This window comes from Carcharhinus amblyrhynchos, chromosome 4 (genome assembly GCF_965287045.1).
Source record: "Carcharhinus amblyrhynchos chromosome 4, sCarAmb.v2.hapA, whole genome shotgun sequence".
NCBI classification, from domain to species: Eukaryota; Metazoa; Chordata; class Chondrichthyes; order Carcharhiniformes; family Carcharhinidae; genus Carcharhinus; species Carcharhinus amblyrhynchos.
The window spans coordinates 65,522,709-65,549,791 of NC_137327.1; the positions used below are offsets into that span (position 1 = coordinate 65,522,709).

The 27,083-nt window shown below is 44.7% G+C and overlaps 2 protein-coding genes across 5 annotated transcripts in view; both read left to right on the forward strand.

Moving 5' to 3' along the window:
• The window catches only part of dnaaf1 (dynein axonemal assembly factor 1), a 188,043-nt gene extending 179,913 nt beyond the window's left edge, over positions 1 to 8,130 (forward strand). For 3 of the 4 annotated variants that reach the window (XM_080187281.1, XM_080187282.1, XM_080187283.1), the window contains 2 exons: positions 3,789 to 3,925; positions 7,250 to 8,130. In XM_080187281.1, the coding sequence (XP_080043407.1) occupies positions 3,789 to 3,925; positions 7,250 to 7,268 (156 nt within the window). In that variant the 3' untranslated portion in view covers positions 7,269 to 8,130. Of the gene's footprint in view, positions 1 to 3,788; positions 3,926 to 7,249 lie in introns of those variants that run through there. The other variant, XR_013886505.1, reaches the window with a different exon arrangement.
• Positions 8,131 to 9,147: 1,017 nt separating this feature from the next.
• The window catches only part of LOC145342084 (septin-7-like), a 164,917-nt gene continuing 146,981 nt past the window's right edge, over positions 9,148 to 27,083 (forward strand). Inside the window, exon 1 of the mRNA XM_080187292.1 lies at positions 9,148 to 9,306. Within this exon, the coding sequence (XP_080043418.1) occupies positions 9,259 to 9,306 (48 nt within the window). The 5' untranslated portion in view covers positions 9,148 to 9,258. The remainder of the gene's footprint in view (positions 9,307 to 27,083) is intronic.

Genomic DNA, 27,083 nt, shown 5'->3' on the forward strand with positions numbered 1-27,083 from the left:
TGCTCCTGCTCTTAGTTTTATGTTTCTATGGCACACCACTTAGGCTGAGTCTTGTGATTTGGTAATGGTGAGGGACAGGAGGATGTGACAGAGTGAGAGTCAGATACTGGGATTGAGAAAGTAGAAGTGGAGGTGCCTTGGCCTTCATAATTGGCCGACAAGTTTGTGCTAGGGTTCTGAACATCTGCTCTGGGTTGGAGAGGAACTTACAGTGGGAGGGGGTAGGATCCAGTTGTTGTGATCCATGTACTAATGGCATAGGTAGGATTGGAAAAGAGGTTCTGTTTAGGGTGTATAGTTAAATTAGAAAGCAGAACCTCAGGTGATAATCTCTAGATTATTAGCTGAGCTGCGAGCAACTTGCTGTAAGGTAAATAAGATTACAGAGTTGAGGGCATGCCTCAAAAGTTGATGTGGGAGAAATGAATTGTGATTCATGGAACACTAGCACCAGCACTGGAGAAAGTGGGAGCTGCGTGGTTCAGACCTGTACTATGCTAGAATGAGTCTTCCAGTGAGTCAAGTAACTTCAGCTGCTGAGAGGCTTTAATTTAGGTAAGGGGGCTGAGGTAAGAAGAGAGAGACCGAAGTGAAGGAACAATGAGGGTAATAAGAATTAGAGGATGGGAGGAAGGGACAGGGCATACAAAGGGTAGAGTGTGCAGCAGATGAGGCTGAAGATTGCAAAATTAGTCAGAAGACAGAAAACTCTGTCTGAATGTGTTCCGCATTCATAACAAAGCAGATGAATTGTCGGCTCCAATAGAAATAAATATATGTAAACTGATGGCCATTATAGACGTATAGCTGCAAGATGACAAAAGGCTGGGATTTCAATGCTCAAGGGTACTTGACATGCAGAAGGACATGAAGCTACGAAAAATTGTTGGGTTGCTCTGTCAATTAAGAATGACAAGAGTACAAGAGTGGGTCTAAAATTAATATTTCAACTTAAATAAAGGCATATAAGGGTATAAGGACAGATCTAGCTAGTTAAGATCTAGTGAATTGGGAAAAGCAATAGATTAGTAAGGCACAGTGCAGGAGGTCACCAAAGATGCATTCCATTAAGAGAAGGATTCATCCATGGCTAACTAAGGAAGTTAAAGGTAGAAGTGGTGACAGGTCAAAAGATTGGACAGAAAATAAAAAAAAGCAAAGAATGGCTAAAAGATTAATATGTAGGGAGTTTGAGATAGCTAGCTAGAAATAGAAAACTGATGTTAAGAGTTACTCAGCATGCCCTGATGATCTGGAACAGGCAGCCTGAAAGGACAATGGAAGCTCATTCAGTAGTAACACCCAAAAGAGAACTGGATAAATGTATGAAAAATGTACAGGGGCATAGGGAAAGAGGAGAGGTGTGGATAGATATTCCAAAGGGTCCTGTGTGCTGCTGCAAACGCATAAGTGAGCCACACCATGAGCTCAACTGATAAACATAAACTGGTTGTCAGTGTTATTCTTAGCACAATCAGGATTGTTTAACAAGTGTTGCCCAATCATGGAATCACATTTAATACTGCACACTATGCTCTGAGTTTTGAAAGTGTGGACTGGTTGAGTGCAGTCAGTACTTTGCCCGTTGTGAAAGGGTTGAAGGGATGTGTTATTTTATGATCCACAGTCATTGGGACATATTACCTGGTGTCACACTGGCACTAAAATTAATATATAGAACATAGAATATCAGATATTCACTTGTGTGGTAAGCAGAATTTTTTTTGGATTGATGACAGTAACTGTAAGTGGAGAATATCACTTGGGTTACTATTACATAGTAGCAATGTGAAACAGCTAATTTCATATATTGCTCAAATATTTGAGATGCCTTGCCTTTCCAAGGTAATCTGAAGTAGACTGAAGAACCAAAAGTGGCAGCCTTAGTCTCATGCATGATATTTAGTGAGCAATGACCTAATTAAGCTAGCCATTATTCCGCAGAATAGCTTTGATGCACTGTATTACAGCATCAATGATCTAATCAGAATAACCATTATCCGGCAGATACTGTCCTGATGAGTGCAAGATGAAAACGATGGCTTTTTTTTTTCAACAATACAGCTACTAAATCTATATTGGTCTCTTCCACCTTCACTCCATTTCCATCTATTTTATTTCATTTTATCTTACTTATTCCATTGTCTCATTTTTCCTGTTTTCAAAAATCCCAATTTCCATCTCTTTTTTTCCCCTACCATAGTCTTCCAACTGTTCCCCCCACTCTTCCTCCCCAGGTTGTTCTTTGATCTTTGTCTGCCATTTACACATTCTGATCTCTTAATGGCATCTATCAGCATACTTCTTAGCCATGATCATCACCATTTACATTCTGTTTGTCTTTTTGTCTATGACATCTTTCCACTTTATTTTTGTTAGTATTTAAAGCTACTGCTTTTCCTTGACTTTTTAAGTTAATCTCATACTTCACCACAACCTTTCCTTTGCTTGTAACTGGTTATAGTTTCCTTTTTCTAGTCATTTAATGTTGCATTCCATTTTTGCTAACTTATTTAATTTGGCTTTTCAGCAATTTTTACCTTCCCTATGAAGTCTTTCTGATTCCTTGAGTTGTCTATCACCACCTTCTATTTCAGCATTCCACTGGTTCATTAGCTTCCTTCTAGTTCAAATACAGCTCCCATTTTCGTCAGAACTGGTTCCAGTGCCCTAAAAATACCTACCCTTTAGTTTGGTCTCACATTCTAAGTAGTGTTACGAAGTTACATATGTAAGGTTAAAAATGTGGTGTTGGACAAATGTAAATAGTGATAAATGCTAAAACAAAAAAAAAATACAGCATTGTTCTTTAAAAAGCAGGTATCTTGTGTGTGGATTTTAAATTGCAGAGTGCAGGCTGCAGAAGCAGCTCTTTGCATCAAAGCCTAGCGGTCAGTGTTCCAATCTAACTAAAACAGGCTTTTGAATTGGACCAATGAGTTTAAAACAAGCATGCAAAGATACTGAACTATTGGAATTCAAATCTGAGGATTATTGACAGCTTCAAGCCATTCAGATTGCAAGAATGCTGAGGTAATTCCAGGCATATAAACCCGGATAAGGTAGGTAACTGTCAGAATATGCTTGCCATCTCTTGAGTCAGAAAGAGGGAAGGCGAGGTTCTTGTATAAATCCTGCAGTTTCATGTATGTCTTCATAAAATCACCATCTAAATAGAGAAAGAGACCAACTCAAAGTATTCCAGATGGGAGCATCACTGGAGAAAATTCATACTTCAAAAAGACACCTGGTTGTATAATAGACGAGTGACTGAATTCTGTATTTATTTAATTATTCCTGAAGAAGTCTTATAATATTTGAACAACATTCTATTGGGATTGTTTTCAGTTTGTTAATTATTTTAACACAGTTGTCACCAGTTTAAAATTAAAGACTGTTAATTGTTCATTATTGTATCAGATCCTGCTTTACTTTACCGAAACTATTAACTTCCTGCTTCCTTACACACGCTCATAAGATTGAGGCGAGGAATATCCCTTTGAGTGATTCCAAAATCAAGCAGAGGAAAAAAAATCACCTTCACGTTTTGACAGTGTATAGCCATCAATAACTCCTCTCCTGCTCAATTACAGAAACTTTTGTCTTGTTCCCTTTAATTGATAGAAATGAGGTCTAATGGCTGAGTTATAATCATTGACCAAAATGGCTATTAATGACATCTTTGTCAGATAGAGGAGCCTTGTAACCTGTCAGCAGATATTTCTGGGAGACAATAATATTCTCAAAACTGTAACACAAGAACACTAAATATTCACCTCTTCTTTCAGACTGTCTATCGACCAAAGATTGAGGTAATTACTGCCGGCACTGATGAAAGTGACTCTGACTTGGAGGAGACGGTGGAAGTTCTCTCAGAGGAGGTCACTGAGGAAACAAATGAAGGAAGTTCAGCAGAGCAAAAACGGTATGTTTGTGGTGGTGAATTTGGCCAGTGGAAATCAAATGCCACTTTAGAACAGCCTTTGACACAACTAACTATCGGTAAATCAGGAAGCTTGTTAGCGAGAGAGAGAAATAGAGAGATAACATCGCTTGAACAGAATAACAGCAAAACTCCACCTGAGAGGACTGATGGAGATCAGCCTCCAAGGAAACTGATGGATGAAATCTCCAGCCAATCCATTGCTAAATGCACCAAACAAATTAAACCACCATGTCAAAGTATAGGTACTGAGGGCAGAGACTGGGAATTTCACCAGGTACTGAGAGCAGATCATGGGAAATATCCCCGGGGTAATAAACTCAGAACAGATACTGGGAAATATTCCCAGGGTAAAGAACAGAGAGCAGATACTGGGAAATATTCCCAGGGTAAAGAACGGAGAGCAGATACTAGGAAATATTCCCAAGGTAATGAACTGAGCTACTGGGAATATCCCAGGAATAAAATGCTGAGAGCAGTACTTTGAATATTCTCAGGGATATTGAACGAAGAGCAGGTACAGAGAATATCACATAACGAGCTGAGAATAAATATTGTGAATATTCCATGGATACAGTACTGAGTCATGATGTGGATATGCTGGCGTTGGACTGGGGTAAACACAGTAAAAAGTCTGACAACACCAGGTTTAAGTCCAACCGATTTATTTGATAGTACACTCACTAGCTTTCGGGGTTAGTCCCTTCGTCAGGTGAATGGAGAGTTCTGGCCTCAGACAGACATATAAAGCACAGACAGTTTACAGATTACTGATTGGAACGCAAATCTTTACACCTAACCTGCTGTTCAAGTCTTAAAGTGGCCGACAATGTAAGTGGAAGGAGCACTGATCATAGGTTAAAGGAATGTGTATTGTCTCCAGACAGTACAGTAAGTGAGGTTTTGCAAACCCAGGCAAGTCACGGGGGTTACAGATAGTGCGACATGAACCCAAGATCCTTGTTGAGACCGTCCTCATGTGTGCGGAACTTGGCTATCAGTCTCTGCTCAGCGACTCTGCGCTGTCATGTGTCATGAAGGCCGCCTTGGAGAATGCTTTAAGAATGCTTAAAGTAGGACTGATAGCCAAGTTCCGCACGCATGAGGACGGTCTCAACAAGGATCTTGGGTTCATGTCGCACTATCTGTAACCCCTGTGACTTGCCTGGGTTTGCAAAACCTCAACTTACTGTACTGTCTGGAGACAATACACATCTCTTTAACCTGTGATCAGTGCTCCTTCCACTCACATTGTCAGTCACTTTAAGACTTGAACAGCAGGTTAGGTGTAAAGATTCGCATTCTAATCAGTAATCTGTAAACTGTCTGTGCTTTATGTGCTCTGTCTGAGGCCAGAACTCTCCATTCACCTGACGAAGGGACTAACCCCGAAAGCTAGTGAGTGTACTATCAAATAAATCGGTCGGACTTAAACCTGGTGTTGTCAGACTTTTTACTACAGTACTGAGATCAGAAACTATAGATATACAGAAGTAAATGCACTGAAACTTTCCTGAATCAGCCATGTATATCTCATAGCTATGAGAGCAGATCAAAGTCTGGTTAATCTGCAGCTAATGTTTCATCTCTGACCCCTCATCCATCAGACATAAAGTAGGACTGATTTGAAACATTGTCTACTTGAGCTGCACCAGAAATTTGACATTCAGCACAAAGCTTTATAAATGGCCTTAAATCCCCTCTGCTGCTGACACACAGTGGCTTTTATGTTTACTATCTACCGTTTGCAGCAACCCACAAAGTCTTCATCAATAGCACTTTCTAAATTCTCAACCACTTAGGTTAGGAACAATGAAATACTCATCCCTCTAATAATTTTCTCTTCAGACGATACCATCACTACCATCATGTCCTCAAAATCAACTATGCATGAGTTGTGTGCCAGTGACACCCACATTCTCAGAATGAAAAAAAACTGTAATATTGGACCAGATAAAGAGTACCCATTGACTCGCACAAGTACCTTGAGTACACTTCCTTCTACTTCTTCCTGCAAGAACTTTATTCCATTCAAGTCATTTCTGCATCTCCATTACAACGGTTCCAATGATGGCACCTTTGGTGCTTCCAAAAGACCTTCCCTTTCCATTAGCCAAGGATGTTCCATCTTTATGGTTGATGGGGCCCGGGTATCCTATTTCCTGGCTTGGTGCCAAACCCCTGTGTCGCTCAGAGGACCAGCGTCTTCTCTCAAATCTCTGAGACAAGTTGACATCGTCTATCCTGGAAATATGAGGGATTACATTAGACAGGGAGAAAGAATATCACCAGTTATCAGAAATTTCAGGAGCTGTGACATCAAGGTGAATTAAGAAGGTTGAGTATTCTAGTGGAGACTGTTAGTGGATTTCTTCATGGTTACTGTTATTAGTCCTGTGATAACTCTATTTATGACCTATGCCATTCCTCAATGTGATAATGTTGGCTTGGATTATTGCTTATGTAGAGAGAGACAAGAATGAAATTTCCCTTTCTCCAATATTATAATAATGTAAACCTGTGCAGAGTATGTTGGGATGCTTAACTAGCTAACTCATCTTAAAGGATTTTAATAATGATCCTCAAGTGGCATCTCTCTAAGTCCGACATGTGACATCCTGTTGTCACTTAGTCGGAGTGGGACTGGCAGTTCAAGGATAAGAAAATGTTTGAGATTTTGAAAAGATATATCAAAGGTCTGCAACCTGTGACTTCACAGCTACCTGTACTCTTTAACACCTCATATATTGCTCCCAACCTTATCCAGTTGCATTACATTAACAAAAAAAATCAAGTCAACAAAAGTAAGAGCCATGCTTTTATTGTGGGAATTAAAGGCTCATAATTATGCTGCGCTTTCTGGCTTCAAATGAATACTTTAATGAAAATCACAATGCTTTAAATAAGGATTGGTATGGTTACACCATGTCTATAGAATAATGCTTTTAGCTTGAATACCAATCTCCCTATAGCTTTTATTTTCCGAAATTTTATTTTTAAACATCATTCAGGTGAAAAAAGGTTGCTGACCCCTTTACAGGCTGTTTGAACCCAACACGAATGATGTCCCTACACTATCATGCTTGTTAAAGAAAGGACTTGCTGTATGGTAGAGAAGGAATTTGGTTTGGGTCCCGGGATACAGCAATATCTAGGAAGGAGCTGTAATTAATCACACTGTGAGGATTGAAAAGGAGCTTGAGCCAGCAGCAAGATGAGTGCAAAAGCTATTGGCAATCCGCTCTTATGAATTACTCATTCAATTATTTAGATTTTTCCTAAGGAAATCTCACTCAATCTTTTTAGATCATGGCCCAGAAGATGAAAGAAGGAATAATTAGGAGTTTCAGAGCTTGTTCACATCCATACTGAAGACATTGAATTTCATCTGGACTGAAGAACCCAAATGTTTGATTGGTGATATCGAGCCAATAAGGAAAATGCTTAAGCGCTTTACAGGATATTTATCTAACAGTTATAGGTTAAACTAAAATATTAACTTGTTTTTTGTTAATTAACAATATTCTAAAACATGCTATACATTTATTTTTGATGTTTCAATAAATTAGTTTGTATTAGCAAAGAGCTAATTATTTGTGGTGAAATTGGTACCTTTAATGCAACAGTACTTTAAATCTCCATCCTATGCTATTCCATTCTTCTCATTGTGCCCAACCCTATTTCCTTGCATATACCACATTTCCCAATCCATCCACCACTTCCCATGCTAAGCCCCAAGCCCACCCGCTCCATGTCATAGCCCTCCTCCCAATTCTTCAAGTATAGTTAATTTTCTAGTTTAGCTCCACTTACCTTCCACTTCCATTTCCTCAACAACTTTCACTTTCCCACTGTGGCTGCAAGCAATCATCCGCTCCATGCCATTCTCTCCCTGACACATGGTGTATGCTCCCTGACCCCACAATCCCTTCAGACAGTATTATATTTGGCTCACCTTGTTGCTGGTTCATAGAATCCGTACAGTGCAGGAGGCCATTCGGCCATTTAAGTATGCACCGACCATAATCCTACTCAGGCCCTATCCCCTAGCTGGTCCCCTGATGCTAAGGGGCAATTTAAATTTAGCATGGCCAATCAACCTAACCAGACATTTTTGGATTGTGGGAGGAAACTGAAATATCTGGAGGAAACCCAGGCAGACATGGGGAGAATGTGCAAACTCCACATGGTAACTCAAGCCAGGAATTGAACCCAGGTCCCTGGCGCTGAGGCAACAGTGCTAATCACTGCCACCAAGCCATCCCTTATCAACCAACTACCACTGTTGAGTCCAGCAATCATTGGTGTTTGCACATACAACACATATTCCACTCCACCAACATGTGCCACACTCCTCTAACCAATCGGGATAGTGGGGAAAGACAAAAACTGCACATTGTTATAGATTATTTAATTTTACAACGGAGAATCAGAATGTTGGTTGCGGCAGAGGATGAGATGATAGGGAAACCTGGACTCATCATGAAGGCTTGAAGATGTTTCATCAACCATCTCCCTTCAGCATTCCTAACAAGCCACTTTTGTGCTAAAATGTTCCATGATTAATAGTGAGTGGCTGGGTCCTGGGGGATCTTGTGTTCATGTCGCACTATCTGCAACCCCCATGACTTGCCTGGGCTTGTAAAATCTCACTTACTGTCCTGTCTGGAGACAATACACATTTCTTTAACCTACACTAATGCTATCTCCACTCACATTGTTACGTCTTTAAGACTTGAATAGCAGGTTAGCTGTAAAGACTTGCATTCTAATCAGTATTGTGTAAACTGTACTCCATATGCCCTTCTCTGATCAGAACCTTCCACACACTTGACGAAGGAACACTGTTTTTGAAAGCTCGTGAGATTACTACCAAATAAACTGGTTGGACTCTAACCTGGTGGCGTGAGACTTCATACTGTGTTTTCCCCAGTCCAACGCCGGCATCTCCACATCCTGAGGGATTGACCAGGCTCTGAATGAGGGACGGTTTGTCCCTCAGGATGGGAGTGACCAAGAACCCAGCGAAGGATCAAACCCTGTCTGACGGAGGGACTGAGATACCGAGTGACAGGTCCATGAGTAATCTCAGCCAATGGGATGCAGGGAGCATTGTGATGCTTGTCTGTCAGCCAATTGGATGGTAGGAGCAGAGGGGCGGGACTAGGAGCACGCACTTAGCGCGGAAACGCGCATGAGGTGGTGGCTTCAGGTGCGCGCACGGCCGGACAATCGTGAAGATCCATAGCGTTGGGCGGGTTCACGGTGCTGGCACCGAGAGCGAGCGGAGCCCGAGCCACCGGGGGACAGAGAGGATGATAGAGCGGGCCGACCCGAATGGGGGCGGTGGAGGCGCAGCACCGGTAAGGGGGAGGGGGAAGCGAGATGGGAGATGGGAGGGGAGAGAGGGGGAGGGGAGGAAGGGGAGAGGGGAGGAAGGGGGTGGCAGGAGGGCGGAGGGGAGGGGAGAGGAGGAGGGGGGAAGAGGGGAGGGGAGAGGGGTGGCAAGGGGGGAGTGGAAGGGGGAGGGGGGAGGAGAGGGGGGAGGGGGCGGGGAGAGGGGGGGGCGAGGGGAGGGGGGAGGAGAGGGGGGAGGGGGCGGGGAGAGGGGGCGGCGAGGGGGGAGGAGGGGAGAGGGGGTGGCGAGGGGGGGGGGGCGGCGGCGATGGGGGGTGGCGAGGGGGGAGGAGGGGGGGTGGCGAGAGGGGAGGAGGGGGTTGGCGGCGAGGGGGGAGGAGGGGGGGCGGCGAGGGGGGAGGAGGGGGGGAGGAGGGGGGGCGGCGAGGGGGGAGGAGGGGGGGCGGCGAGGCGGGGAGGGAGGGGGAGGGGGAGGAGGGGGCAGGGGGAGCGGGAGGGGGGAGCGAGGGGGGGAGGGGGAGCGAGAGGGGGGCAGGGGTACGGGAGGGGAAGGGGGAGCGAGTTGAGGGGGGAGGGGATAGTGGTGCTCACATCTTTTAATCTGTCTGCAGTATCATTCGCTAATTTCTCAAGAGCTGACGCTATATTGTTCCGTTCTTGAGCCGCCCTGGCCATTGGCAGGAAAGGCTATCATCGAAAACCTGTTGAGCTTCGGTGATGGCCCGTTTAGATCTTAACAGGTGTATCTTGGGGCGGAGATGCAGGGAGTCATAATGCTGGACATAGGGGATCACATGCTGTTCGTCCATCGTCGTCGATGAGGACCTCAACACCATTAGTCATTTTGAGGCCTGATGCGATGTGTCCGAAGATGACTGATCAGCTCAATTGAGGCACGGAATGTCCTGGCACATATTGGACAGACTTGTATAGACACTGTAGTTGTTGCACTGGTGGCTCTGGACTTGCGCAGCTCGCACATAGTTGTGCTTCAGCAATAGACCTTGCTTCATAAGCTTGACAGCCCTCGTGAATGAGGCAGCACCAGGTAGGGTGGTTTCGTGCCAGCGTTTCCCAGGTGGTCGTGTTTATGTCAAGCGACTTCAGGGAGGCCTTGAGTGTGTCTTTGTAACATTTCTTCTGCCCTCCATGCAAGCGTCTAAGTGCAGAGAGTTCCCCAAAAACGAGTTGCTTGGGTATGCGCTCGTCTGACATACAGATGACATGACCTGCCCACCGGGTCTGCGCTCTCATCAGCAGTGTGTGGACTGATGGTAGACTTGCTCGAGAGAGAACATCAGTGTCTGGTACTTTGTCTTGCTATCTGATGCGTAATATTCTATGAAGACAAGTCATGCAGAAATGATTGAGCTGTCTTCCATGCCTTCGATACACAGTCCACGTTTCACAGGCATGCAGGAGGGTTGTGAGTACCGCAGCGCTGTAGACCTTCAGTTTTCTTGCTGGTCTGATTCTTTGATGTTCCCATACAGTGGAGCGCAGTTTACTGAAAGCAGAACTTGCCTTCGCTATTCTGCAGTTAACTTCTGGATCAATAGTCACTGCTTGGGAGAGGGTGCTGCCAAGATAAGTGAACTGGGCCACTGCCTGTAGTTTCTGCCCTTTGATTGTGATTATGGGTTCTGTGTACGGTGCATGAGGAACAGGCTGGTGCATGACTTCAGTCTTTTTAATGTTGATGGTGAGTCCAAAGTTGTCAGAAGCCGTGGAAAATTTGTCCATACTGACTTGCATCTCTGGCTGTGATCTAGTATACAGGGCACAGTCATTGGCAAAAAGGAAGTCTCTCAGAACAGTCTCCTTCACTTTGGTAATAGCTTGAAGTCTCCTCAAGTTGAAGTGCTTCCCATCCACTCTGTACTTGAGGCTGATTCCAGCAACACTGTCCTGGAAGGCATCATTCAGCATGGCGGTAAATATCATGCTGAACAGTTTGGGTGCGAGCACACAGCCCTGTTTGATGCCATTAGTGACTGGGAATGTTTTAGAGGATTCTCCGCCATCCAGTACTGTGGCTATCATGCTGTCATGGAACTGGCATACCATCTGAATGAATTTGGGGGGGGGCCAACCGAACTTTGACATGATCCTCCACAGGCCTTGTCAGCTGCCAGTGTTGAAGGCTTTCACAAGGTCAACAAAGATTATGTAGAGTTTGCGATTCTGCTCCTGACACTTCACCTGAAGCAAGCAAAAATCATGTCAATAGTCTCGCGACCTTTGTGGAAACCACACTGTGACTCTGCAAGCAGGCCAGCTCCAGATGAGTGACTAGACGATTTAGTAGGACTCTTGCGAGTGGTTTTCCTGTGATGGAAAACAGAAAGATCCCTCGGTGATTGTCGCATACTTGTTGATTGCCCTTCCTCTTGTAGAGGTGTACGATGGAAGCATCTTTTAAGTTCCTCAGGAATGGATCTTTGCTTCCAAAAGGACTGGAACAACTCGGTGAGCTCCTCGGTAAGTATAGGACCAGCAGCTTTGGAGATCTCTGAGAATGTGGCATCTGCCTCTGGGGCTTTGCCACTGGATAGCTGGCTGACAGCTTTCATGACTTCGGCTACTACCAGTGGGTCATCCATGGCGCTGTTGATATCGACCTGGGGAATCCTGTCTATTACCTTATTGTTAATAGATGATGGTTGGTTGAGGATGGCTTCAAAGTGTTCAGCCCATCTCTGCAGGATCTGAGCCTTCTCTGTGATGAGAGTTGTACCATCTGTACTCAGGAGGGGTCTGTAGAGAGTTGAGGGCTTCATAGACCCGTTTCAAGTCGTTTCTGTCAGCGTACCCCTGTATTTCATCTGCCTTGGTGCTCAGCCAGGCATCCTGCATTTTATGCAGTTTATTCTGAACTGTCCTGCGAGCACCAGTAAAAGCATTTTTCTTGGCAGCTGATGATGAGTCGTTCTGACTGGTTCGATGAAGACGGTGCTTTTCAACAAGTAAAGCCTGTATCTCCTCATCATTCTCATCAAACCAGTCACTCTGCTTGTGGGTAGAGGGTCTGAGCATCTTCAGTGCAGATGGATGGACAGCATCCCAGTCGTCCTCAGCGCTTCCTGCGAGGTGTAGGTCAGCAAGCTTGATTTCTAAGTCTTCAGCCAGTGCTGAAGCTATGCTGGGGTTCTTTAGCTTGGTCGCATTGATTCTTTTCATAACCTTGCTTCCTTGTGGTCGCCTCTTGGGTCTGATGTGGGGCCTCGTTTTGGAGATAATGAGCCTGTGATCTGTCCAGCAGTCAGCATCACACATGGCCTTGGTCACTGACATCCTGCCTGTCTTTTCTTCTGACGATGACATAGTTAATAAGATGCCAATGCTTAGAGCGGGGGTGCATCCAGGAGGTCTTGTTACAGGTAGGCAGACGAAAGGTTGTGTTGGTGATGAGGAGGTCATGTGCTGCACAGGTCTTCATTAAGCGTAGGCTGTTACTGTTACACTTGCCCACTTCATGCCTCCCAGTGACTCCCTGCTAGATTGCAGAGTCGCACCCTACTCCTGCATTGAAAGCACCAAGCAAGATCAGCTTATCAGTACTGCTCACTGCTGATCGTAGAGTGTGTAGTTCTTAGAATTTGTCTGTCTTCTCGTCTGAGTTGTTCATTGTGGGGGCATAGGCACTGATCAGGGTGGCTTGATTTCTGTTCTATAGCAGAAGCTGTAATGTCATAAGCTGGTCATTCACACCCTTGGGTAGACTCGCAAGTTCCCGAACAAGGTGACTCCTGACAGCGAATCCAACTCCAGTATCACGACGCTCATCACTGCCGCGACCACTCTAGAGAAAAGTGTATCCACTTCCGGTTTCAGTCAACTGACCTGCGTTGGCAAGACGGGTTTCATTCAGGGCTGCAATGTCAATGTTGTAGCTTGCAAGTTCTCTGGTAACTAAGGCCGTTCTTCTCTCTGTGTGTAGGGTTGTCCAAAAGCATGTGCACGTTCCAAGTGCCAATGGTGAGCGGTGTTACCTTTATGTTTTGTTTTGTTTGTTCAACTGCAAGATGGGATCCCCGCCAGCCGCGATAAACTGGCCAGGGTGTTGTTAAGCAGGCAATGTTTAGGGTACCTCTTCTAGCCCCTTCCTCATTCTATGGAGGTGAGAGTGGTCAGTCGCCCAGGTGGATGCTGAGTTTCACCACTGCTTCGGTCAGCGGAAAACAACCATCGGACCTGAGCCGCCTGTGTGCAGGTGTGTGACTACAGCTACCAGTGTATCCGCACCTGCTGCTTTGTTGCTCACCCATTGCCACAGGACTTAAAAGGTTGAACGGGATGATGATGATGGTGTCGAAACTAGCGCTTGATCTGGATTAAAGTGGTGGAGAGTTGCGCCGTATCAGCCTCACTCTCCCTTCCCAATTCCCATCTGGATCCAGTGGCAAGACAAGAGTCAAGATGGCTGGAGATGAGACTCGGCGCAGTGGATGACCAGGACATCTTCAGTATCTTGTCCTGCTCTTCGTGTTCCACAACACTTGCAGAGACCGCTTTCTTGATCGTTGGACCTTCCATTGGTCTCGTCCGCTCAATCCTCCAGACTCTGTCTTCACATGCTGGGATAGACATCTCCCTATCTCACCAAGGGTTGAGACCCGTCAGCTACCCTCACCTGGTTTAGCTGGCTTGTCGAAGCCGTTGCCCAGGGTGTGGCCGCTGTCGCGTGCAAACAGCTATGGGGAGCCACAGGTGAGAGCCGAGTGCCAGGTAGGGATAAAAGGTGGACAATCTGCCCTGAAAAGGATGCGACGTGTTCTCCACACACCCTGCACCCCCCCCACCCCACCAGTGCCAGGGAAGCCAAAGATATGCATTATCTCCACAAACTAAATAGGTGCCATTGTACGCTACCATGTCGTTTTAATAGAACTGGGTCAAAACCAAATGAAGCTCCCACAATAGTCCAAAATGATTTGGCTGAAGGGCGATGGACTTTAAGCCTTAGCTTTATCATACTACTACAGGGACTAGTGACATTGCTACTGCATTCAGCAGTTTTATGGCCAATGGGTTTGGTTCCATTTCTTATCAGGCAGATGGATTGCCTTTGTTTACCAACCCAACTAAAATAAGTCAGACCCTCCACCCCTCTTCGTTGTAATATTTCCTAAAAGTTGATAGTGTGTTTCCCCCTTCTTCATTGTAGAGACATCACTGTTGATATCAATTAACCAATTTCCTCCCGTGGTCCGGGCCCCTTTTCTTCTTCGGCGATCAGTCCCATTTTGATACAAAATCTATCATTTCTTGGGTTTGAGAGGAGTAGGAAACAGGGGGATCCCCTCTTTAGCCCATGGTAGTATGTGTGAGCAGACCCAACACGTGCTTATGTTAAACTTCACAGCATACTCATAAGAGTTGTACAAAAAGGTGTTAAAGTGAAATTGTCCATCAGTCCATCTTTCAGGCTTCCTTTCCATTGATCCAGTTGTCCTGGTGCCAGGAATTTAGTGGAAAGGCCAAAGAAGATGATGACAAACTTCATGATTTATTATTGGATGTTGGTGTCTACCGTTTACAGTCACTCAGATGTATCCAGCAAGGTTGCCCTTGAACCTTGATTGCAGTTGGAGTCTAGAGAAGAACTTGGAACAGTCCTTTCCACCGTGGCCCAAATTTGGGTCGATCCCAGTTCGTTTATTAGTATGAAGTCTCCTATCTGTGGTCCAGGGAAGTAGTCCTGTGGGTCAGAATCTTGATCTGGTGTCTGGAGTTGATCCAAAGGCGCACTGTACCTGTGAATGAAGAAATTTTAAAGACAATGTTGGCTGTCGGAAATTCTCCTGCATTTTGTCTCCCATAACGTGTAAATCTATCTGGGTGGACGGGCTTGTATTTGCATCCCAGGACCTCCTGCTTGGTTTACCATAGATTATCTCCACAGCCGATAGTCCAAGGTAGACTGGGGTGTTATTTTCATGTGGTAGAGGGCTAAGTGTAAGACTTCTAACCAATTTAGACTGGTTAGCTTTAAGGACCCCATTAGCTCTTCCCACCATTCCTGCTGCCTCGGGGTGGTAGGCACAGTGAAACTGCTGCTGAATGTGTAATATGTCACATAGTTCCTTATTAATTTTCCTATAAGCTAACCTGTTGGGGTATCCCAAGTCTCAGTATTATTTCTGTCAATAACAACTTTACTACTGTCAAGGCCTTGTTATTTATAGTTGGGAAAGCCTCTATCTGTGTACTAAACACATCAGTAATTACAAGGCAATACTTTATAACACTGCACACGCGATAATTCAATAACATCCAACTGAATACAATTAAATGGGCCACCCAGCAAGGGTGTTTTCCCTAGTGAGCACTTTATTCCTTGGCCAATGTTATTTTGTGGGCATGTTAAACATGACGCTATACGAGACTGAGCAGCCTCGGCTACTCGGGGGTGCCACCAGGTACGAAGCAATATTCCCCTCATCCCCTCCTTCCCAAGGTGGGTGTCAGAGTGTAGACAGTCAAGCAATAAAGGCAGTAATGCATCTGGTATACAAACCTGGCCAGCTGGAGTAAACACAGTAAAAAGTCTGACAACACCAGGTTTTAGTCCAACCGATTTATTTGATAATAGACTCACAAGCTTTCGGGGTTAGTCCCTTCATCAGGTGAATGGAGAGTTCTAATCAGCAATCTCTAAACTGTCTGTGCTTTATATGCTCTGTCTGAGGTCAGAACTCTCCATTCACCTGACGAAGGGACTAACCCCGAAAGCTTGTGAGTCTATTATCAAATAAATCGGTTGGACTAAAACCTGGTGTTGTCAGACTTTTTACTGTGTTTACGCCAGTCCAACGCCAGCATACCCACATCACAGCTGGAGTAACCCAGAGGCCTTTTGATGCAGAATGCAAATATCCATGTGTCTTCCAACGATCTTTTTCAGAGGCATTTTGTCTCCCATAACGTGTACATCTATCTGGGTGTTCCCCTGTAAGCGCTGAATAGTGACTGTATCTGGCATGCCCGGTGTGCTCAAAGAAGGCGAGCGATTTATTGCCTGCTTATTCATGGAGGGCACTGTTAGTTTGGGCTGTTGCAGCCTTTTTTGGTGGCATAGTCAGCCCTGGCATTACCCCTGGTGTCAGTACTTTAGAACAACAATGGCTTGCCAAGTATGTCAGGAGGTACCTCTGGTTTTTCATCTTTCCTCTGGCTTGTTGCTCTAGCCCTTTCTCTTGATCTCGTCTCCCTTTCCACCTCTCTTGTTCTGCTCTATTTCTTTTGTCCTTCTCATATTTCTCACATTCCCACTTCAACATTTCCCAAGTTTTGAGTTTCCCTTCCCTTCATCATCACGTTGGCTGATCCCTCTCCTATGTGCATTATCCTCCCAGCTGGCCAGCTTTGTTTTTTTTTAGTTAATTCCTTTCGATTGGCACAAGTCGTCACGTTTCCAACTTCACCTAATTGCCATCCTTTGTTTTCCTGAAAACAATTTAATAAATATTCCACAAGAACAAACAGGCTTTAACAACTCCTGCTTTCAATCTAATACAACGATAACCATTTACATTCAAGAAGCAACCAGACCACACAAACACACTGAAATACAAAAACCACTCAAATTATTATCTCAACTTCAGATTTTCTCTAATCAATTTTCTATCATGCCAATTAATTTATAATAATTCTCTAGTAAGTCCCACCCGTTACTACATCTATGAGGACTCGAACCTCAAATTCTACCGACCTAGGGACTAGAACCCTGGCCACTGGGGGACTCTGACCTCCCGGATTTAATATACCAAAACTCTGGGGACTTTAACCTCCAGGTACATGTGGGGGACTCAAACCCTCCACTTTCTTGCTGAATGAACCTGGGGACTCTAACCACCAGGGCACCCGAGGGACTCTAACCATCTGGTGTCTTAACAAATAAACCTGGGGATTCTAACCACCAGGGCAACTGGGGGACTTGAACTGCCCAATTTCTTAATACACAAACCTGGGACTCTAACCTCCTGGTTTCGGACTAATCAGTGTCCAAGGATGTAAGTTGCCTCCGGGTTCCATCAGTACAGGGCCTCGAGGGACGAGGGGTCGACTGGGTATTAGTTGAGTGAGAGAGACCAAGGTTAATCGTACCTTGTGGGCCCGTCCATCTCACATTACTGACACCCAGACGATCGCTTATTCAGTCCACCTCAGAGGACATCTGTATACGTTGGAACCCTGCTCTGCAGCGCCAGTTGTTAACTTTGTTTTTCGCGAGATTCTTCCATGCTTGATACAAAGGCAAGCACCAACTGCTGTCTGATTCAAAAGTTCTTTATTCTTTTTACATATGCAAGCTGGCAAACATTTGCTACGTAACTTCCACTCAGTGCTGGGAGTCAGGTAGCAAAGGCGCACTGAATAATGAATCTTCCGGCACTTCCCCGGAATCCAGCGACGTTTGGAAAATAACCACCAAGGCATCCACTATCACCTCCGCCATTTCTTTCAGAACCCTCGGATGCATTCCATCCGGTCCTGGGGACTTGTCCACAATCAGTCCCTCCAGTCTGTCGAGCACTGCCTCTCTAGTAACAATAATGTCATTCAGGCCCTCCACTCCTACCATCTTTCCATCGCTAACACCCGGAAATTATTCACGTCCTCCTCCGTGAAAACCGAAACAAAAAAGTTATTCAAGGCCTCAGCCATTTCCCCATCCCCTACCACTAAGTCCCCCCTCTCATCCTCTAAGGGTCCAACGTTCACCCTAGCCAGCCTCTTCGTTTTTATGTATTTATAAAAACTCTTGCTATCCTTTTTTATATTAAGCGCTAGCCCAGCTTCGTAGTTTCTCCTACCCTTCTTTGTCAACTTCTTTGTCATTCTTTGTTGACATTTAAACCTCTCCCAATCCTCTTCTCGCCCACTACTCTTAGCTAAACGCATCCGCTTTTAATTTAACACTTTCCTTTACCTCCTTCGTTATCCACGGCTGATTATCTCTCCTCCTACGATCCTTTTTAACCATCGGAATAAATTTCTGCTGTCACAGACTCTAGAATTTTCCCCACTATTAATTTCAGGCTGACTGGTCTATATTTGTATGTACCTGTTTTCCCCCGAACTTTTTAGTTTGCCCACCTTTCCCATTTACTTATGTGCCAGACAGGAATGAACAATTGGCACAGTTCACCCATGTGCTTTTTGAGTGTTTGCCATTGCCTGTTCACCATCATCCCTTTTAAGTAACCTTTCCCAATCTATCACAGCCAACTCGTGCCTCATATTATCATAGTTTCCTTTTTAAAATCTATCGTATTACGGTAGCTCATCCCCAAAGGGTCTCGCAAAACTAGATTGCAAATTATTCCTTTTTATTACACAATACCCAATCTCTAATGGCCTGTTTTCTTGTTGGCTCCTCAGCATATTGTTCCAGAAAACTATCTTGTGTACACTCCAGCTAGGACAGTGGTTAGCACTGTTGCTTCACAGCGCCAGGGACACGGGTTCAATTCCCAGCTATGGTCACTGTGTGGAGTTTGCACATTCTCCCTCTGTCTACATGGGTTTCCTCCGGAAGTTCCAGTTTCCTCCCACATTCTGAAAGATGTGCTGGTTAGGTAAGTTGACCTGAACAGGTGCCCCTCCCCTAACTCCTTGCATAAGCTCCCAGCCCACTGTCATTTTAGTTAACAGTAAGTAGTCTCACAACAAACACCAGGTTAAAGTCCAACAGGTTTATTTGGTAGCACGAGTTTTCGGAGCACTGCTACTTCATCAGGTGATGAAGGAACAGCACTCCAAAACCTTGTGCTACCAAATAAACCTGTTGGACTTTAACCTGGTGGTGTGAGACTACTTACTTGCCCATTCCAGTCCAACGCCAGCAACTCCACATTATATTAGTCTACACCCTCCCCAACCACTCTAGCAAATATGCCACATAGGATATTAATCTTGGACTTGCCTAGGTGCAACCCATCCAGTTTGTAAATCTAAAGATGTAATAGAATGTAATAAATAGAGATAATCAGCCATGGCTATCTAAGGAAATAAAAGTGGGTATCAAATTGAAAGAAAAGGCCTACAAAGTGGCAAAGATTAGTGGGAACTTAGAGGATTGGTAAATCTTTAAAGGTTAGCAGAAAGCCACGAGAAAAGCTATAAAGAAAAGTAAGATGGTTTATGAGAGTAAACCAGCTCAGAATGTAAAAACAGATGCAAAAGTTTCTACAAATATATAAAACAAAAAACAGTGGTAAAGTAAACATTGGCCCTTTAGAGGATGAGAAGTGGGTTATAATAAATGGAAATGGGAAAATGGCTGAGCCATTGAACAAGTATTTTGTATCAGTCTTCACAGTTGAAGATACAAATAACATGCCAAAAATTGATGACAGGAAGGTTATGGCAGGTGAGGACCTAGAAACTATCATTGTCATGAAAGAAGTAGTGTTGGGCAAGCTAATGGGGCTTAAGGTAGACAAGTCTCCTGGCCCTGATGGAATGCACCCCAGGGTACTAAAAGAGATGGTGGGGGAAATTCAAATGCAATTAGTGGTAATTTATCAAAATTCACTGGACTGTGGGGTGGTTCCTGCAGATTAGAAAACAGCAAATGTGACACCACTGTTTAAAAAAGGAGGTAGACAAAAGGCAGGTAACTATAGGCCGGTTAGCTTAACTTCTCTAGTAGGGAAAATGTTTGAATCTATCATTAAGGAAGAAATAGCAAGACATCTGGATATAAATTGTCCCACTGATAAGACGCAGTATGGGTTCATAAAGGGCAGGTCATGTTTGACTAATTTGGTGGAATTCTTTGAGAACGTTACATGCTCAGTGGACAGTGGGGAACCTGTGGATGTGGTGTATCTGGATTTTCAGAAGACATTTGACAAGGTGTCACACCAAAGACTGTTGCATAAAATAAAGGCGAACAGGTAATGTATTAGCAAGGATTGAGGATTGGTTAACTAACAGAAAGCAAAGAGTGAGGATAAATAGATATTTTTCTGGTTGGCGATCAATGACTAGTGGTGTGCCTCGTGGATCAGTATTGGGACCGCAATTGTTCATGATTTATATAGATGATTCAGAGTTGGGGTCCAGGTGCAGTGTGTCAAAATTTGCAGATGACACTAAGATGAGTGGCAGAGCAAAGTGTGCAGAGAACGCTGGAAGGGGTATGGAGAGTCTAAGTGAGTGAGTGAAGGTCTGGCAGATGGAATTGGTAAGTGTGAGGTCATCCATTTTAGAACATAGAACACTACAGCACAAACAGGCCATTTGGCCCACAAGTTGCACTGATCACATCAATACCTACCAAGCCATAGAACTATCTGTAACTCCCAATCCCATTAGATCCCATATACTCATTCAGAAGTCTTTTAAAAGACTCCAGCGGGTTTGCCTCTACCACCACTGACGGCAGCCGATTCCACTCACTCACCACCCTCTGAGTGAAAAACTTACCCCTAACATCTCTTCTGTACTTTGGTAAGAATAATAGCAAAATGGACTATTAAATGGTAAAAAATTGCCTACTGCTGTGCGAAGGGACCTGGTATCCTTGTGAAGAATCATAAGAAGTTAGTTTGCAGACACAACAGGTAATTAAGGCAAATAGAATTTTGTCCTTCATTGCTAGAGGGATGGAGTTTAAAAACAACGAGGTTATGTTGCAGCTAAATAGGGTGCTAGTGAGGCATCACCTGGAGTACTATGGACAGTTTTGGTGTCCTTGCTTGAGAAAGGATATATTGGCAATGGAGAGGGTGCAAGAGGAGATTCACTAGGTTGATTCTGGAGTTGAGAGGGTTGACTTATGAGGAGAGACTGAGAAAACTGGGGGTATATTCATTGGAATTCAGAAGAATGAGGGAATATCTTATAGAAACATACAACATTATGAAGGGAAGTTGTTTCCACTGGCGGATGAGACTAGAACTAGGGGGCATGGCCTCAAAATAACGGGGAGCAGATTTAGGACTGAGTTGAGGAGGAACTTCTTCACACAAAGGGTTGTGAACCTGTGGAATTCCCTGCCCAGTGAAGCAGTTGAGGATACCTGATTGAATGTTTTTTAAGGCAAGGATAGATAAATTTTTGATCAGTAAAAGAATTAAGGGTTATAGTGAGAAGGTGGGTAAGTGGAGCTGAGTCCATGGAAAGATCAGCCATGATCTTATTGAATGGCGGAGCAGGCTCGAGGGGCCAGATGGCCTACTCCTGCTCCTCCTACTTGTGTACTTATGTACTGGTCCCACTTCCTCCAAAACCAATCCCAGTGTCCCAGGAGTCTGAAACCCTCTGTCTAGCGCCATCTCGTATGAAATATCCTGCTATTTCAACTGATTAGCATGTGGTACTGGTAGTAATCCTGAGACCATTACCTTTTTTTATTCGTTTGTAGGACGTGGGCATTGCTGGCCAGAATGTACTGTCCATCCGTACTTGCCCTTGAGACCAAGTGGCTTGCTAGGCTATTTAAGAGGGCAGTTAAGAGTCAACTACATTGCTGTGGCTCTGGAGTCACATGTAGGCCAGATCACATAAGGATGGCAGATTTCCTTCCCTAAAGGACATCAGTGGGCCAGATAAGTTTTCTCAACAATTGACAATGATTTTAAGGCATCAGTAGATTCTTAATTGCAGAACATTAGCTTACTTTCTGGATTAATAGTTTAATGATAACACCACTAGACCATTGCGTCCCATTTGTGATTCTACTTTTCAACTTGCTTCTAAACTCCCTATATTCTGCTTTTAGGATATCATTCTTTTTTTTCACTTATGCAGCTTGTACTGATGTATACCACTGGCTTTCATCCTCCCCCCCCAGAATGTATCCGTTCTGAAACATCCTTGACCCTCACACCAGGGGAAGCAACATATCACCCTGGAGTCTCGTTTGTGGCCACAGAAATGCCTAATATAGTCCCCTTACAATTAATTCCTTATAACCATTGTGTTCCCACACTTTTTACTCCTCTCACATGTAGCAGATCTAACAATGGGTGCAATGAATTTGGCTATTGTTGCTTTCCCAAAAGGCAATTCCATTCAACAGAATCCAAAGTGGTATATCTTTTATGCAAGGGAAAGGCCACAGGAGATGCATGCATTGCCTGCCTGTTGCTCTCCCATTCCCTTTCTGCCTGTGGAGTCTGAGCTGACCACCTCTCTATACATGCTATCCACAATACTGCCCCCTTGCAGATGCTCCACTTCTACCAACTCCCTGACTGCACTCCCTAAAGGTAGTGTTGTACCTATTAATTCTCAGATACTTTCAACCAGTTTGCTTACTCCAAGGTTTTACCCTGGTGCCCTTACTTGCAAGATGGACAAAGGACAAACAGAAGTAAAAGTTCAACAAATTTATTAATAATAACACTATTAACCCTTAAATTACCCACATAAAACAAGAGGATACCCCAGATTCAAGTATACTACCCGCAAAGATGGTTCGGTTAAAACAGCAGGCTCGATTCTCTTAGTCCCTCTGGTCCTTTGTCACAAAGGTGAGTCTCGATGGCTCCCTCCTTCCTTCCTTCCTTTCTTGGTCAGTCTTCCGAATGGTCAAGGGTTGCCTCCTTGATTGAGTCTTCGCTGCTGGTGTTGAAAATGTGTCCCTTTATTCTCTGCCTGCTTGCCTTTCCAGAAACTTCTCTGGCTTCCAGCCAATGAGGTCCCAGGAGGGGCTTCCAATACCCAGTGGGTTTCTTGCTATCTGCCTGACAGGACACCAAGGTCCGCCCCCAGGTGTCCATCTCCATGTTGTTGCTTACATGTAACCTGTTATCATATTTAGCCAACTGCAGGAGCTCGCGGTGACAGAAAGTCTGGCCCGATCTGGGCTTCTAACAATAGGCCAGTGCATTTCAATGGGGTGCAATGATCTCCTGCTAAGTATCAGTAGGGTTCAACGATCTTTGATGGGTGATTAATGAATCAGGCCCAAAGAGGTTTCTGTATTGTACAGTTGGCCTGCCTGAGGTTTGACTGTGTTTGATTTTAATATGCCCAATTCTTTAATTTAGGATATCCAATTTTATCAGCCTTAAAACTAGGCCCAGTTTATATTACATCCCCTCTTCTTGATCCAGTGAGCGTCAGTGAACCAGATCTCACAATTCTCACCAAACTATCTCAGCAAGCAAGTACCCCGAATCTGGGGTTGATAGTATCGTCCCTAACCCACAATAGTACCAACAAACTTAAATGAAGTAAAATGATTTAAAAAAAATAAGAAACAATACATCAATTGGGTATGTACAAAACAAAGCAATGAACAGTACAAAATGACAAGTGACTGTACACACTAAATATAGGCTCTTGATTGTAGAGCCTCTCCTGATGTCGGATGGCCCTTGCCGAGTCCAAGTTTTGCAGAAATTCCTTCTTCCGTCGGGTGAATTTAAATGTGAGGATGGTTAGGTACACTGCCATAAGTAGGATTCCTGTTATGGCCGGGTGTGACAGAATGCGGACCCATGTGTGGATTTGGACATTGGAACTCCAATCCTAGAGGTCCTCCCGCCATGTAGTGACTCTAATTTCACTAATGTTCTTTTCTATTTCCCCTGTTTGTTGCACCACCTTGACAAAGGTTTTGTGTACTATAATCAATTGTGTCCGAATTTGTTGAAGTTTCTCGGCGAGAAGTGTTATCCCAGTATCAAATTTTTCAAAACAGCCTCCCAAGCTTTGTCTCAATTTCTCACTCACATTTATTCGTGTTTTCTCTCTTCTGTGTATGTCTACCATCTCAATTAATCCTATCCTAGCAGGAATCTGTGGTTTAATGCAGAAGGTAGTGTTGTGGATGTTACAAATGGCTGCCCCATACTGTTAATTTTCTAACGAGGTTGTAATACAATATTCTCCCTCCCTCCTGTAAGCCACCCGGGTGACATCCCTTTCCAAATTTTGAATTTCCAATGTACAATTTAGGTCAGTGGTTGTTCTGAAGGGCATGTTCATTTTCCTACACCGGATATGGACATACAACCATTTTGTCTGTGTGTTCACACTTCTCCAGACTGGTGCCTATGAGCTTCTCTCCTTTCTCACCCACATATGGTAGAGTCCCCTGGTATTCCATCCACATCCCTCCTTTAATGATCCTTATATTTTCAGCCTCAAAGTCTCAACCTGACCTTATCTTTTAAAATTACTGGGATCCCCAACACCATTCCTAGTGCAGTCCCCGGGTACCTCTACAACTATCATTAGACAGTACCTTGGCCAGTTGCCATAATTGTCAGTTGGTGACATTGGGGTGTCTTTTTCCCCGGTACAGGTGTTCAATCTGTTCACCATTGATCCAGGACGGAACTTTCCCCCGCTAACCTGGTGGAGATTTTCTCTTAATTGCTTGACCATCCATTGCCCATAGATGCTACACAGGGTTTGGTTCTGTTGCCTGGCATCATCTTCCATCCTCTCTTGGGTGATCTGATTAATAGTTTGGGCATGTCCTTCTAGTACAGTAATCATAAGGCTACTAGCCCTGTCCTCAGCCAAATCTCCCTTGGCATCTTGCCGAGCATTTTTATTTAAGCTGTCCAAGGTCTGCTTAACTTGTTGGGTTCGGATTCTGAGCTTATTATCCAAATCAGCCAGATCCAGTGCATTAATGGTGGCTACCCCTGCTCCATATGTGGTTCCTTAGAATCATAGAACTCTACAGTGCAGAAAGAGGCTCTTCAGCCCATCGAGTCTGCACTGAACACAATCCCACCCAGGCCCTACCCCCATATCCCTACATATCATACCCACTAATCCATCTAACCTACGCATCCCTGGACGCTTAGGGGCAATTTTTTAGCATGGCCAATCAACCTAATCTCTTGCACCCCTTTGACCTGGGCATCTCTTCCCCTGCATGCATCCCAGTTTTGCGGCCTAGCTGCCTCTGTGTCAAGTGGAGGTACAATTTTGTAAGTGGGGAGAGACACCAGTCTGGTAATTGTGTTCCGGCTAAATCTACCACTACTAGTACCAATTCATAGTGTGTGTTGGCGAATAATATTTTCCCTGTATGTTTTAGTATCAACCCACTTTGGGGCCTGGGGTGGTTTCGGGACAAGTGAGGATGGGTATGTTAACAGTTGGTCTTAACCCATTCTTAATTTCATAGTAGATATACTCGTTCTGAATAACCTTACCGAGGCACTTCTTTCCTAATTCCAGCCTTTTTTCTGGGCTGTGGGCTAGACAGGCTAGCTCCATGCATCCATGGTTAGTGTACTCCCACTAATCACTAGTGAGGGTCGTCCTTAGGGAGCAGTAATCAGAGCTCCCATTATCTTTCCTGTACACCATTCTTTGGTTATTACACCCAAAGGTGATACTCTTATTGGGGTGTGCCATAGGATGCCATTCTCACATTTGCCTGCATCTGGTGAGGTGAACCACATATATCCGGGGTATCGTAGGCTGCTGTTCTGGTCTTTTGTTGAGGTGGTGTCTGTGGTTTGATCTGAGATGAGGAGTCCCAGGTAGCAGAGAAGTATGTAGTTCATTCTAGGGGAGATCAAGATGGCACCTGTTAATTCTTATTAATATCTGATTCTGTTTTTGATTTCATTGCAAGAATGTCGTATGACTCCCCAGAAATAAGTAAATGAATAATAAAGGCCCAATAGTGTTATACGAAGGGTTGGTCAGTATTTAATGGGGTTGAGTGGGGTAAGGAGTTTGCAGAGCATGAAAATAAAATGTTGGGTATGTGGCATGTGTCCATGTAGTTGGAGGACAATAGATTCCTCATCCCACAAACAAATGTGGCGTATTGGAAGATTATGGCACAGTATTATGTGGGCAGATAAGAAGCCTTCTTCAATTGGGTGATGCGTAGAGTGGACGGCTAAAGCTATTTACAGTCTCGACTGTGATGTCCTGATTCTTCCTTAGAGAAGGGAACCTACATGGACAGGCTTTGGCTGCCAGATACCCACTGTGTTACCACCTCTGGTAGTGAGCGCCGGGTCAAACAGTTCTGGGAGTCTCAGTGCCAGGGGTGCCATAGATGGTAAGGTTTGTGGGTTCCCCATCCTTTTCGTCGGGGTCCCCTGGGCCGGGGTTTTAGTCCTGAAGCCCTGTGAATTGGGGTGGGAACTGAGGGTGCGTGTGTTGGTCCTGGGGATACTGGGTGGGGGCTGTAGTGCTTGTTGGGCTGGTCCTTCGAGGGGCATGGGTCGGGGTCCATCATCAGGGCATGTAGGGTAGTTGGGTGATGCCCTACAGTTCTGAGCAAAATGGTTGGGTTGCCCGCAGGTATAACACTGTGCTTATGGGAATGCGTATATGGGATTGGTTTTATCTTGTTCCCTGTACCTACTGTTGGGACTATATCAGGGTTCTGCACGGGGCTGCGGTTTTCTGTATCGACGATTGGCACGGGTATATGGGGGTGAGTTTCCCAGTCTCCTGTTTCCACCTCCCCCTTCGTTACATGAAACCGGGGCCAGGTCTGTGTGGATCGGGTTCTTCATTCCATGTTTGTGAGCTTGGGAGTGTCTGTTTGTCTGACTTCCTGTTCCCACGTGCGAGTCATTTTGCGGATGGCCCAGGCTTCTGTATGTGTATTATCATCATGGACAAAATTTTCACAGGCTTTCCAACTCCCCTCGGTGGCATGTGCTATCAGGGTCTGGATCCATGTGGACTGTGGTGTGCATTTAATTGGACTCAATGTAATCGGCTGAAAACCGCAACAAATTGGTTCTATAGTCGGCCAGCATATGCTGTCAGGTGCTCCCCTGTCTTTTGTTGGCAGTTGTTTAAGCCTTGTACCGGGTCATCCCTC